Source organism: Mauremys reevesii, linkage group 6 (assembly GCF_016161935.1).
Source record: "Mauremys reevesii isolate NIE-2019 linkage group 6, ASM1616193v1, whole genome shotgun sequence".
NCBI classification, from domain to species: Eukaryota; Metazoa; Chordata; order Testudines; family Geoemydidae; genus Mauremys; species Mauremys reevesii.
The window spans coordinates 20,727,973-20,740,509 of record NC_052628.1 but is presented as its reverse complement, the minus strand read 5'-3'; the positions used below and the strand labels follow the sequence as shown (position 1 = coordinate 20,740,509).

Here is a 12,537-nt window from a genome sequence, read left to right as displayed (position 1 = left end):
CAGTATGCGTACTCAGCACGACTGGTTTTTATTTTCTCCATAGCTCTGAGATAAAAGCAGACAATGCTGCAACACTGAGTTTTAGGGAGGAAATCACATCAAAGAAAGGGGTTCTCAAATGAGTGTAAAGGGACCTACGTGCCTGAGACTTGCAGCAGTGTCATTCACACTGACATCTGTGGAGTTACTCTTAGGGTTTCTCCTGCCACCCTTCACTGTAGTAGCAGGGTACTCCTCCGAAGCACTCCTGTGTCACTCCAGTGTAAACAGAATCAGGCTCATTGTGAGGTTTCAATGCACTTTTCAGAAGCTGAGATGCAGCAGCAATGAATTCTGGTAACCAAGAGGTTCATGTTGGCAGTGAGAAAAGTAGTTTCTAGAATCCTCAACAGATTCAAGTATGTGCTAGCTAGACGTGCTAAGCTCATCGGTTTCACTTTATGTTCAATGTGTCTTTGAGAAGACCCAATAACTCAAAGCAAAACTGCCACAGTTTGTCTGGATTTGGATCGCAACCAGTTTTATATCTATTCCATCCCTAATCATAAATGAACCTAGGGTCTGGCAAACCCAGCCCATGTTCATGGAAGGCTTTTCAAACCTTTTGGCAAAATTAGCCCAAGTTTTGAGTTTGGAAAACTAAGTGAGTTTTGCCTGGTTTTGAATTTTGATGTGAAATTTCACCTGGAGTCAGCTGAGGAGTTCTGAACTAAACACAAAATTCACCAAAGTTCAGGGATTTTCGGCTCCAAGGTTTTGGCTTGAGCCAGTCTGTACTAAGAATCTAATGATCCCTCTAAAAAGAAGTTCTTATATTTCCTCCTCTTGTTGTCTGGCAAAAGAGTTGTTTTGGTCTGAATTTTCAAATGTGCTCACTAACTTTGGATGCCTCTGGCTTTAGGTGCACAAATTGAGAAACCCAAGCCCTGAAGTGCATCAACACTGATCACAGATAACATTGCCATGGAAGCCACTGGAAGATAAAAGGGCTCAGCACCTTTAAAAATCAGGCCTTCCATTGTCAAAAAGGCACCATAAAAACAATGCACTCAAAAATTAGTGAACACTTTCTGAAAATGAAGGCCTACATTTTAAAATGTACAAGGACAGCATTAGCAATTATGCTTTGAAAACATAATGCAGAAGGGTTTAGATTTGACCCAATAAATGAAAAAGAACTTACATAATTTGTAGATCACTGCACAATAGAAGGATCTAATTCCTATCAAAATGTTTCCTAGTATCAAACTTGACTCAGCCCTAGTATCTTTTCTACTGACTGTCTGAAACTGCATGTTCCTGGACAAAAAGTCCCTCTCTTACACTTTCCCTGACTGAGATCATTAAGGCGTATTGGGTTCGATTTCAGGATCATTCCTGTTTTCCTTGTTCATCGTCCTGAGAATAATATCCCTTATGCAACCGTGGAAGAGGAACTGATTGGAGAATTTGTGAAATATTCTGTCCGGGATGGCAAGGAAATAAATTTCATGAGAAAAGACTCAGAAGCTGGTCAGAAGTGTTGTACCTTTCAGCACTGGCTGTATGAGAAAACCAATGGAAATTTGCTCGTTACAGATTTTCAAGGTGAGAGTTCTGATCCTTGTGACAGTATGTGACAGTTCTGCTGTGCTAGCACCCCGACACCCAGTCACTCAGTATCCCAGTGACTGGACGGACTTTCATATTACGTCTATGGAGTCAGTGGCGGTGAGCCTCCCTGCCTGGGCTGACAGATTTGGGGTGGGGCTTTGTGCTAGCTACAAAATCTGCACTGAAGTTACAACTTGGGCAGCAGCTCAAACTCTGAAGCCTAGGGATGAGGGTAGTACTCTTGAAAGCGCTGTCTACACAGCTATTTTTAGAGTGCTAACACGAGTCTCGCCAACCCATGTCCATCGTCCCAGGCCGGGAATCCCAAGGCCACAGGCTATGTAGATATGCCCTCAGGGCCTCATCCCAGCCCAATTCTATTCTTTGCTGTTTTCAACATACTGAACTTGCTGAGCATGGTCATGTAAACCAGTGATGAGCTGCCAAAATCTTAACAACCGGTTCCCTATAAAAAGTTCTGATTTAAGGGCGGTGGCGGTGCGGGGGGAGGGGCCGGGGCAAGGGGAGACATACCCGTGGGGCCAGGGGCCCCTGCAGGGCCTGGGGCAAATTGCCCCACTTGCCCCCCCCAGCAACCCTAGAGCTTGCAGCCCCCTCCCCCCTTACCTTGCCAGCAGCTCAAAGCAGCAGGACGACTCAGGAGCTCAGCTGAGCTGCCCAGCTGGTGCCGGCGGCTGGCCCCGCTGCAGCTGGGGGGAAGCAGGGGAAGCATCAGCCTCCCCAGCTGGGAATCCTGGGAGCAACAGGATGGTCCAGCCCGCGGTCCACAGTTCTTTGCCCACTCCCTGGTGCTTTAACAACCGGTTCTCCACGGAGGTCTAATTTTAGCAACCGGTTCTTGGGAACCTGTGGGAACCGGCTCCAGCTCACCACTGCATGTAACGCCGACTGACCCTAGTCATCAGCAGCCAGGATCAAACCTGGGAGCTCTTGCACTTAGCACATGATCCTCTACTGCATGAGCTAAAAGACACGTGTCTCTTAGCCAAAGCTGTAGCAGGCTCATCAATCTCTAGCTGGTGTAGCTGCCACTAGAAAGGGACAGAGCGCCACGCCAAGCAGGCATGGGTTACTCTCACTCGCTAACTTTATCAGAGAGATTCCTGTTGAACAGATCATGTCCAATGCCCTGGCTGCACACCTGCTAGCACACTTAGTGTCTCTCCCTTGAGTGCCTTTTAAATTCCTTTTGTGGCTCTAGTATTTAATTCTTGACCTTTTATCCCCACACTCAGAATCTGAATCCTTCCCACACCATCAGACGTCACCTGTGGTACCCACCAGGCTCCACCATCCCTGTCTATCATGCTGTTTGACAGAATGGTTCTCCTGTTGTGTTTCTATAACTCAGCTCTTTTACAAGGATAGGTTGGTGGGCTGCTTTTTTTCTGGTCCCTACCCTTTGACCTGTCTGTTGGGTAGTCCTAACAGGAGTTAAAACTCCCACCATCACAGCTCCCAGGGTCATTGGAACATAGAAGCCACCCCATGGCATAAAGCATAGTCCCCTGTAAAGGACAGCATTATTACTGGGCATTATAACCCAGACTAGGAGTTGCAGGTGCTCCATACCGCTGAATACCAGGCCACGTGTTTAGGTGTCTAAATATGGATTTAAATGCCAGTCTTCAGGCACCAAAGTTGGAACGTTTTGTCTTGAACCTTTATTTCAGAAACACAATGTAAGTACCTGTGTACCTGGGGCAGCCCTCACTTAAAATGCCAACGTCAGGGCAGGCTGCACAAGGGAGAGAATAGCCACCAGTTTTGGGAGTAACACTGAAGTTAAACTCACCAACCAGTCACAAACTGTGCTTCTGATCCCCCACACGGGTTATCAAGAAGCTGAAAAAAGAAATCTCACAGCCCCCTTTATTACATTCCAGTTCTCTGGCTCCCAATCAGCACCTAGTGAGAAGTTATTTAAAAACTTTGCTCACTATACAAAATGTTCTTCTGACCCCAAAAGGCCAGCCACATTACCAGGTCAATATTAGTTTGGATCTTACTCAAAATACCACACTGCCAGCCAATCCTTTAGCATCTAAAACTAAAGGTTTGTTATAAAAGGAAGAAAGAACAAGAAGAGAGTTGTTGAATGATAAAGCACCCAGATAAATATAAAGACCTCAGCCTCCATAGATCAGGTTCTTAGCAGTACTGGTGAGTTGGCTGGCTTGAAAGTCCCTCTGGAATACATCCACAGCATGGATGGGTCATTCAGTCCTTTGTTCAGAGCTTCAGTTTGTAGAAAAGTTACTCCAGAGGTAAGAAGCAGGAATGAAGACAAATGGAGATCATGCAGCTGCCTTTTATATTCTTTTACCATGCAGCTTGTACTTCCTTTGTACCAAACACAAGCTTCACAGCACATGGTATGGAAAACCCTTAGAGAGTTCTGTCTATAGGCATGCCCCTGCATGCTGTGCAGACTCATCAGGTGTATTCTCTGGTTCCTTTCAATGGGTTCATTGTACAGTTGATGACCCTTGATGGGCCATTGAACAGGTTAGGCAGTGCTGATGGCAATCTGCCTGGGGGTGTCACCCAGATGCACAGCACAAGTTTGGAAAAACAGATATACCCTACAGATCTATAACTCACAACAGAAAGGTGATGCAAACATATAAATACGATTATCATACTTGGCAAATCATAACATTTTCACAGATACCTTACATGGCATATCTAGCACGATTCGTTGCAATTTTATAATATTGGTATTAATAATAATAATATAAAGTGTGTCACAATTCCACAGAGCATGACATGTGGCATGTCACTAACAGCTCAAAGGCTTTAGATGCCTTAGGTCATGTCTACACAAGCGAGCCATACCGATGCAGCTGTGCTGCTGTAAGATCGCTCGTGCTGCCGCTCTATGCTGATGGGAGCGAGCTATCTCGTCGACATAATAAAATCACTTCAACGAGTGGTGGTAGCTATGTTGACGGGAGAACCTCTCCTGCCAACATAATGTTGTGCACATAAGTAATTATGCCAGAGAAACTTATGTCTCTCAGGAGGGTATTCTTTTCATACCCTTGAGCGACAGAAGTTTTGCTGGTAGTCTAGGCATGACCTTAGAGCCTGACCCATGCCCACTGAAGTCAAAAGGAGCTTTGTAATGGTTGCAAGAGAAGGAATTTAGGGCATGAGAAACCCTTTGAGCACACAGAACTCATCCATTCAGTTGGCTGTACATTATCTAACAGCAGGAGGATAAAAGGGGCAATCTGTCCCATACTGATATTAATGATGGTATTAGTAACCATGGGGTGAAATAGCATGAAGCCTATTGCACCACTTAAACATTAATATAGGGATAGAAGTCAGATTTCAATGGTGTAGTCTTTGTGCTGGTCGTCTCTACATAAGGAGGAATTTCACCTTCAATAATTCGTCCTAGGCTACAGACTGAGGGCCATTTTCAGCTCTCAGTTACACTGATGTCGGTGGGACTGACAGAGTGTAACACGCAGCAGGATCTGACGCCCCCAAACAGCCTATGTTTTGACAAGTGAGTTCTGAATGGCCCCATGATGGGTTTCCATGGCTGTGCTCTCAACAAGCTAAACTAGTTTCCTAGTTGGAGCTTTAAGTTGGGTCTCTTGGAAGGGAGCTTGTTCTCTGCAGGGCCAGCTCCAGCTTTTTGCCGCCCCTTGTGGCAAAGCAAAAAAAAAAAAAAAGAGAGAGAGAGAGAGAGAGAAAGCCGACCTTCGGCAGCAGCTCAATCATGCCGCTCCATTCTTTGGCCGCAATTCGGTGGCAGGTCCTTCACTCCCTCTCTTCCTCTGTGGCGGCACTTCGGCGGCAGCTCAAAGAGGAAGAGAGGGACTGAGGGACCCGCCGCCAAATTGCTGCTGAAGACCCGGACGTGCCGCCCCTTTCCATTGGCCGTCCCAAACACCTGCTTCCTTTGCTGGTGCCTGGAGCTAGCCCTGGTTCTCTGGAACCCTAGGCAGCACTTCTCCTCACTCCACCAATTGTTCGGCTTGTGTTATACTCTCTCCAGCCCATTCTGGACATATGGTACTGTCATGTGAGTCTAACTGTGTCATTCCTGACTTACTCCTGCTGTTGTGCTAAGCATGCTGCCCTTGCAATGCTCCTGGTCCTTTCTGGCCTTGGTAGTGAGAGGCTGGAATCAGGAATCACACCTGAACCTCTTATGCAAACCAGGAAATCACATGGCTCCAGCTTCCAATGAATTTGTTTGTACAATGCCTCGCACAATGGGGCCCTGGTTCATGACTCCTACGCTCTACTGAAGTACAAATAAAGAACAACATCATTCACAGGAATTAGCTAATTAGATGATACCCTGTCAGTATAAAAATATCTGTAAATTACTGTTATCAAAAACTTATTGTAACAGGCTTTTTTGCCTGAAATAACAATTCAAACTAGCATTATGCCAGAGGAACTGCAGTCAAATTATTAAATAGGGACATTGGATTTTCTAAAGTATATTCTTTTTTAGTCTAATTGAAGCACTGAGACCCACCTGGTAATTAAAAAAAATCAATACTAATTACAAGTGCCTTTGGCAAAGTGACTGGAGAACAATACAAATATGGGGTTAGGACAATTAAAATAATACACGGCTTTTTGATATGACATTTCACATGGGAGAGAATAAAAGCTGTGCAGGGAGATTTCTGATATTTTCTTTTCTACTCTCTAACACAGGCCCTGTGAGCTCTGGTGCTGTGTTGGCTTTCTGTGTGTGATCCATACTCACAGGAAAGAAATGAATTAGCTGCTTGCTGTGGCAAGTGCTTTAAAAAGAACAGGAGTATTTGTGGCACCTTAGAGACTAACAGATTTATTTTAAAAGGTTCATTGGCATCCAATCCGGGGTAGGGAAGGTTTTCACATGGCTTGTGTCTCTGTAAGTAACCAGCTTGGAAAGAAAAAAAAGTCTCACACTCTTACTAAGAGATTTAATTTGACTACAAATGCCCCTTAGTAAATCAGAACATTCAATACAAGGCTGACTGATGCCTGCTTTTCACCCCACACTCTGGGATTTATGAACTGCTTTGTGAATTAAAAGACTCTAAAAACAGCACACTGTGCCAGCACTTTGCCTTGCATTTAAACATCTAACATCTGTCTTTAAAACCAATGGAAAAATTCAGGCTCCTGATCACGTCTGAAGGAATGACCTCCTTATATCTAGAGCATGCTGCCATGACACCATTATGCACCTCGCTCACCCGCATTGTGCAAATATTTGGCCTTAAAAGAAGTAGTCTGTGTATTCACTAAGTTGTTGAGGGAATAAATAGAGCAACAGTCCTGGCTGGGGTTCTGCAAGGAAGGTGGAATCTCTCCACCCCCTACCCTTTCAAATTAGAAGGCTGAAAAAACCCAAAACCAAATGCAAATGAATTAACAGGGGAAAGCCTATAGGGTAAACTCCTCCTGGCCTTATGAGTATGAGGCATGCTAGAATCAGGAAGCAGAGCAGCTGAGTTAGCATCATGAGCCTGGGAGCTATACACTCTATTGATTCTTACCTGCTGCTCCAAAAAAGGAGCAGGGTGTATCTGCTGCTAACAACAGCATCCCAACAAAGGCGGACCACTGGGACCCTGTCCATGCTCCAAACCTGCTGACCACATCCTCTGGGAATGGCTTGGCTGTGAATGGTGCAAGGCACATTAGCTTGGTTGAGGAAGTGCTAGATCAATATCCTACCCTATACCTGCTGTGAGGGAGAAGGGGACTCCCAGAATCATCATCTCTCCACAGCACAAGCAGGGCAGGGCTTTCCTCACAATGGCTAGTAAAACAAAAGTGGGGGTAAGCGTGGTAAGCACTTTTTGGAAACACTGAGTGAAGAGTTTAATTTAGTACCTATTTGGTCACCCAAAAAACTAAACAAAGATTGTTGGGCCAGGATGTTGATATGCAAAGTGGTTTCCCCATTGGAATACACTGTAGCCCCCCCCCCCACACACACACACACACACTTGCAAACATCCACATCCCAAAACTTAGGAACAATAAATGACCCGTATGCATCTCTTTGCAGATGTAAAATGTTCTGATGCTGGATTTAGATGTCCCTTTAAGATGCCACAGTTAAAGTGAGGCTCTCAGTTACCCTCCAGCATAGGAAACATTCCAGAGCCTTAGAGCTCCATTTATCACCCTGTTTGTGAATCACTGGAATGCTACTGACTGCTGCTAGTGTTGTGAACTGCACAGACCAAAAACCCTATGTTTGCGGGGAGAATGTTAAAATATTGTCGCTACATAGAGATAACTGAAACAAACTATAATCAATAAAGAATACCTACTACTACTACTAATGCCAGTCACCCCAGTCGGGGTATGGGCCGCCAACCACAGATCTCCAGAGCATCTATAAGGCTATACATCTGAAGACACTCCTAGAAAGCCTGGTATAATGCAAGCTCCCTGTTTTGTTTTTTTGTAGGTGTAGGAATGAAGTTAACTGACGTTGGCATAGCAACATTGGCCAAAGGGTGAGTGAAAGACATATTTCTCAATGGAATATATTTGCATTGTGCTTCAAACTTCTCACAGTGTAAACCTGATGGGGGTTGGTGCATTGGATGTTTATTTCTCACCATAACTTTAGGGGGGAGAACAATCCCAATGCGATTTCTGTTAACCTCCTCGTGTTCATAAAATATTAATGGGAACCTTCCTATCAAGAAAACACATTTGTTTTTCTCTTTGAAGGAAAGAGAACATACTGGAGGTTTTGCTTTACAGAATTTCTTCATAAACACTTTATCTTGGAACAAATAAGATGTTGTTGGTATTCCTCGTAAAATAACAAATAATAGTCAAGATTTTCTTTTCTATTTGTTTTTTTTTTATCTCCCATGCAATACAAATAAATAGAATGGTCCATATTTAATACTTTAGTTCCTATCTTATCCACAATGCAAAATTATTTGAAAAATCAGGGAGATGTGATGATTCAGAGGATGAGTAGTGGGATACAGGCCTACATTTTCAAAAGTGATTTTGTGTACCCATCTTGAAATACTTTATAAGGGCTTGATTTTCAGAAGTGCTGAACAATCACCTTCTGAAGATCAGGCCCCTTAAGGCACCTCAGTTTGAGCACCAAAAAAATGAGGCATCCAAAAATCACTTGTTCTTTTTGAAATGTTTGGCAGCCCCAGCCTAGGTTGCTTCTTCAAGGCAAGTTCAGCCCAGCCCATAAGTGACCATTACTATCTGATGGCTATTAAATAACAGTTATGAAACATGCAATGTCCCTGGAATGGGATGTACCCATACTACAACTCGCACTTGTTGGCAGAGGCCACAGATTGATGGATACTGCAACAAGGTGGTCTGCCCCTTTAAGTGCCAGGGCCTGGGGCCAGCCAGCCCTGTTCAGTGATCAGACCCAGCTGGGAAGGGAGCAAGTGATTGTGAATGTCAGCAAGTGGCTCAGCTGAGAGGAGCTGCAGGTGAGAGATGGGATCCTGCAGTAGACCTTGATGCAGCAGGAATGAAGGAAAGGGCACATTCTCCTTTCAGCTCTGAAAGGGGCCAGGGGGAAGCCTCTGGGAGCTGTATCCTGTGGAGGACAGAAGAACTTCCTTCTGTTTTGACATTTTTCCTAAGTTTCATGTTGAAGAATAAAATGGTTTGCTGGAAGAGATTTGAGCATGGCAGAGAGTCCTGGGCTGGGCAGAAAGGTCAGGAGCCATCAGATACTGTCATTATTAGTTATGTGATACTAAAACTAAACATCCCTCCCACTTCTGGAAAACGGTGATACCTTGTCTTTATATATAAATACCACGTCACACTTCCGACTCTGTGTGTTAGTTATTCCTCCCACGACACATTCAGATGCCTCTTGTTTTCTCAGGCTTGACTGTGTGCTCTTGTAAGCCAGGCAAGGCAGGTGAGGGAGGGACAATGTCCAATGCAGCTATATCTAGGCTAGTAACTTGATGCACAAAGGAAACTCATTTAAGGATTTGCTGATATTTATTTGATTGCAAAGCAGCCCCTCCTCTCTCTTCCCCCGTCCCCCGCCTTCTCAAAGACAAAAACCTCTCAGAGCTGGCAAACCCTGTACAAGGCATTTAAAAGCCACCTGTCTCCAAGCGGCTCTGCAATTATTTTAGACCTTCTTAAGAGACAAATATATAGAATCCCACAGCAGAAATAAAAAGCTTGGCCCATTTATGTTATAATTATTTTCCACTTCTCCCAAAGTACTACTGATTTTTAATCTGTAGAGTCAGTCAGTCATTAAACTTGTTGGGTATGCTATAACAGCTAAAAACACAGGCCCCTTTAATCCCTCTGTGAGGATAACCCATGTCAGGGAGTGGGAACTCTGGGTGAAATCTTGGCCCTACTGAATACAGTGGGAGTTTTGCCACTGATTTCAATAAGACCAGGATTTCACCCGCTGAGTTTTTATGAAGTCTTCTAGAAGGCATGGAGCAAGTTTGCTCCCTTGGGACTGTAAGTGGCCGCTCTTACCACCCTAGTACCCCTTGGTGCGAAGTCATGATGTTGCAGAGGACTTCACCTCTAGTGCCCACTTCCTTACCCCACAATGACCTGTCTCTTTCAAAGTCTTTTGAATTCAGTCCCAACTGTAAATCTCAATAAATCCAAATGAATAATTCCTCTGCCCCCCTCAGGCTACACTGACATTCTTGGCTTCTTAGCTCCTATCCCTGGGCCCTGCTGTGAAATTTTGCACCAGAGAGAGAGAGAGAGAACAACACTCTTTCCAATATTATTTTAACAAGCCTGTTGTTTCCTCAACTAATGCATCCCATTCTTTTCTCTAACTTTGTTGTATGTGTTGTCACAGTTCTGTTCCCTTGCATTTTCCTTGGGTAGATGGTTGTGACAACCACTTTACATTATATTCTTCCTTAAGTAATCTGTACAAAATATAGAACTGATCACAGCAATAGGTACAAAGAGAAATCTCTTTATTGGCTATGTGGTTCTCTATATGCCAGAGACACAGAAAAAAACAATGCTTTCCACCCACCCTCCTTTGTACTATCCTAGCATATTCTAGGAAAACCCTTCACACTTCTAGCCTGGCACTTTTTCAAAATTTAAATTGATTTTTTTTCATTGGCTCCAGAGTGAAATCATTTGAATTAGTCTCTCATCATCCATCTAGAAAATAAAGAAATAAAAGTTTTAATTATGTTATGCTGTGCTCTGGAACCTCATGATTTATAGGAAGGCTTTAATGAATGTTATTATACAACATATTATGGGAAATTATGCTGATGAAAACCCATCTGAGACAAAGAGACAGGAAGATGAAGTCAGACAAAGAATGTACAGTGAAATCTGAACTAAGGATCACCCCAAATAGACACTTATTGTCTTAAGCAATTTAAATTTCTAGTGTCCTTTTGTTTGACTCATGTTATTTCTACCAGGCAACAGATTTTTTGCTGGTCCTGTATTTTCCCCACATTGTTCATCATTTACCCAGAAGGATGCCTCTGAGTTAATTTTTGCCAGATTGATTTTAAAACATGTTGGGATGTACAGGGGAAAACAAATAGGTAGAATTCATCCACATCACAGCTTAGTGCTAATGGCAATACGATGTAAACAAACAAGTGAGATAGTAAATCCAGTATGTCTGAGAGCATACACAGTCATACTAGGTTATCATTCTGATAATGATTCTAATATTTTTGACTCTGTAAGACCGAGATGAAATGAAACTAATGTATCAGTGTGATAGCCGACGCAAATTCTGTTATAGGCTCTAACCTACCTTTGCAGGGGAGATGAACTCATTGATCGAATAAGTGTCATATCTAATTCCTTTGAGCCTATATTGAACTTTGGGAAATTTTACCAGAATCATGGCTGAGTGGAGACTATTCATAGAGTTTCTGTTCAATTCAGCAAGTAAATGAAAAGCTAAATTCACTCTGACAACACTGTGACTATGATTAGCAAACAAATAAAACCTGCACTGTACTGCTTACATAATTAAGTTGAAAAATACTATCATGTCATTGCTTAAACGGTTATTGATGAATTTAGAAAAGCTGATGGGGCAAACATCAGGAATTATTTATGTTCATTTAATTTCCCCTAGTATTACTTTTAAAACAAGCATACAATCCATCTAGCAAGAGACAGCCCAGATTAATATTCTGCATAACATTTCTAGCATTGCCCAGTGCCATTAGTCTTTTTATAAGCCAGAGATTCCAAGCAGTTAGAGTCTGAACCATGATGAATTGCACTGTCCAGAATTTATTTATTTGTCTGCTCTCCTCTCTATCTCCCCCGCTTGGGTAGTGGTTATGAAGAGACTAGATGCTTACAACATTTAAACACATTTCTGATTAGCAATTGCTTTGCCATACCTCTCATGCCTGTTTCATCAGTGGAGTAAAAAGGCACAAAAGCACAAATGTATGAGTTGAAGTGTAATAGAAATGGCTGTGATAAATTTTCTACCACTAGAGGGCAAAGTTTTCCTGGAAATAAAAAAAACAAACCCTGAAAACATTTATCATTTAACTAATGGGGAGCACCAAAGTCAGCAACTTAACTCTTGTAAATATGATATTGGCTTAATTCTTTCTTAGATTTAAACAAAAAAAGTAAAATACAATGATCTGATTTCTAGCCGCTTCGTGAGTACTAACCAAAATTTTAGATTAGATGTTAAGTGCCAATTTAGGGGTAGCCATGGTTTGTAAAAAACACAAAGGAAATGAGATCATGATATGTTTTTGTACACCCATAGCCATTATGATTAAAAAAGGCTTCGGCTGCCAAACGTAGAATCTAAAAATTCCTCCATGTTTTTGAGCATGGAGACCTTTGGAGTAGCCTACTGTGGAGAGAGAAAGCACCGCAAAGTTTGAATCTGGATCCAAATGCTAACTCCTCTAGATTTCA

The 12,537-nt window shown here is 43.0% G+C and overlaps 1 protein-coding gene across 1 annotated transcript in view; it reads left to right on the top strand.

Moving 5' to 3' along the window:
* Window positions 1–12,537, top strand: part of ALPK2 (alpha kinase 2) — a 63,134-nt gene that overhangs the window by 45,259 nt on the left and 5,338 nt on the right. The window contains exons 10-11 of the mRNA XM_039544420.1: window positions 1,370–1,587; window positions 8,066–8,114. Of these exons, the coding sequence (XP_039400354.1) occupies window positions 1,370–1,587; window positions 8,066–8,114 (267 nt within the window). The remainder of the gene's footprint in view (window positions 1–1,369; window positions 1,588–8,065; window positions 8,115–12,537) is intronic.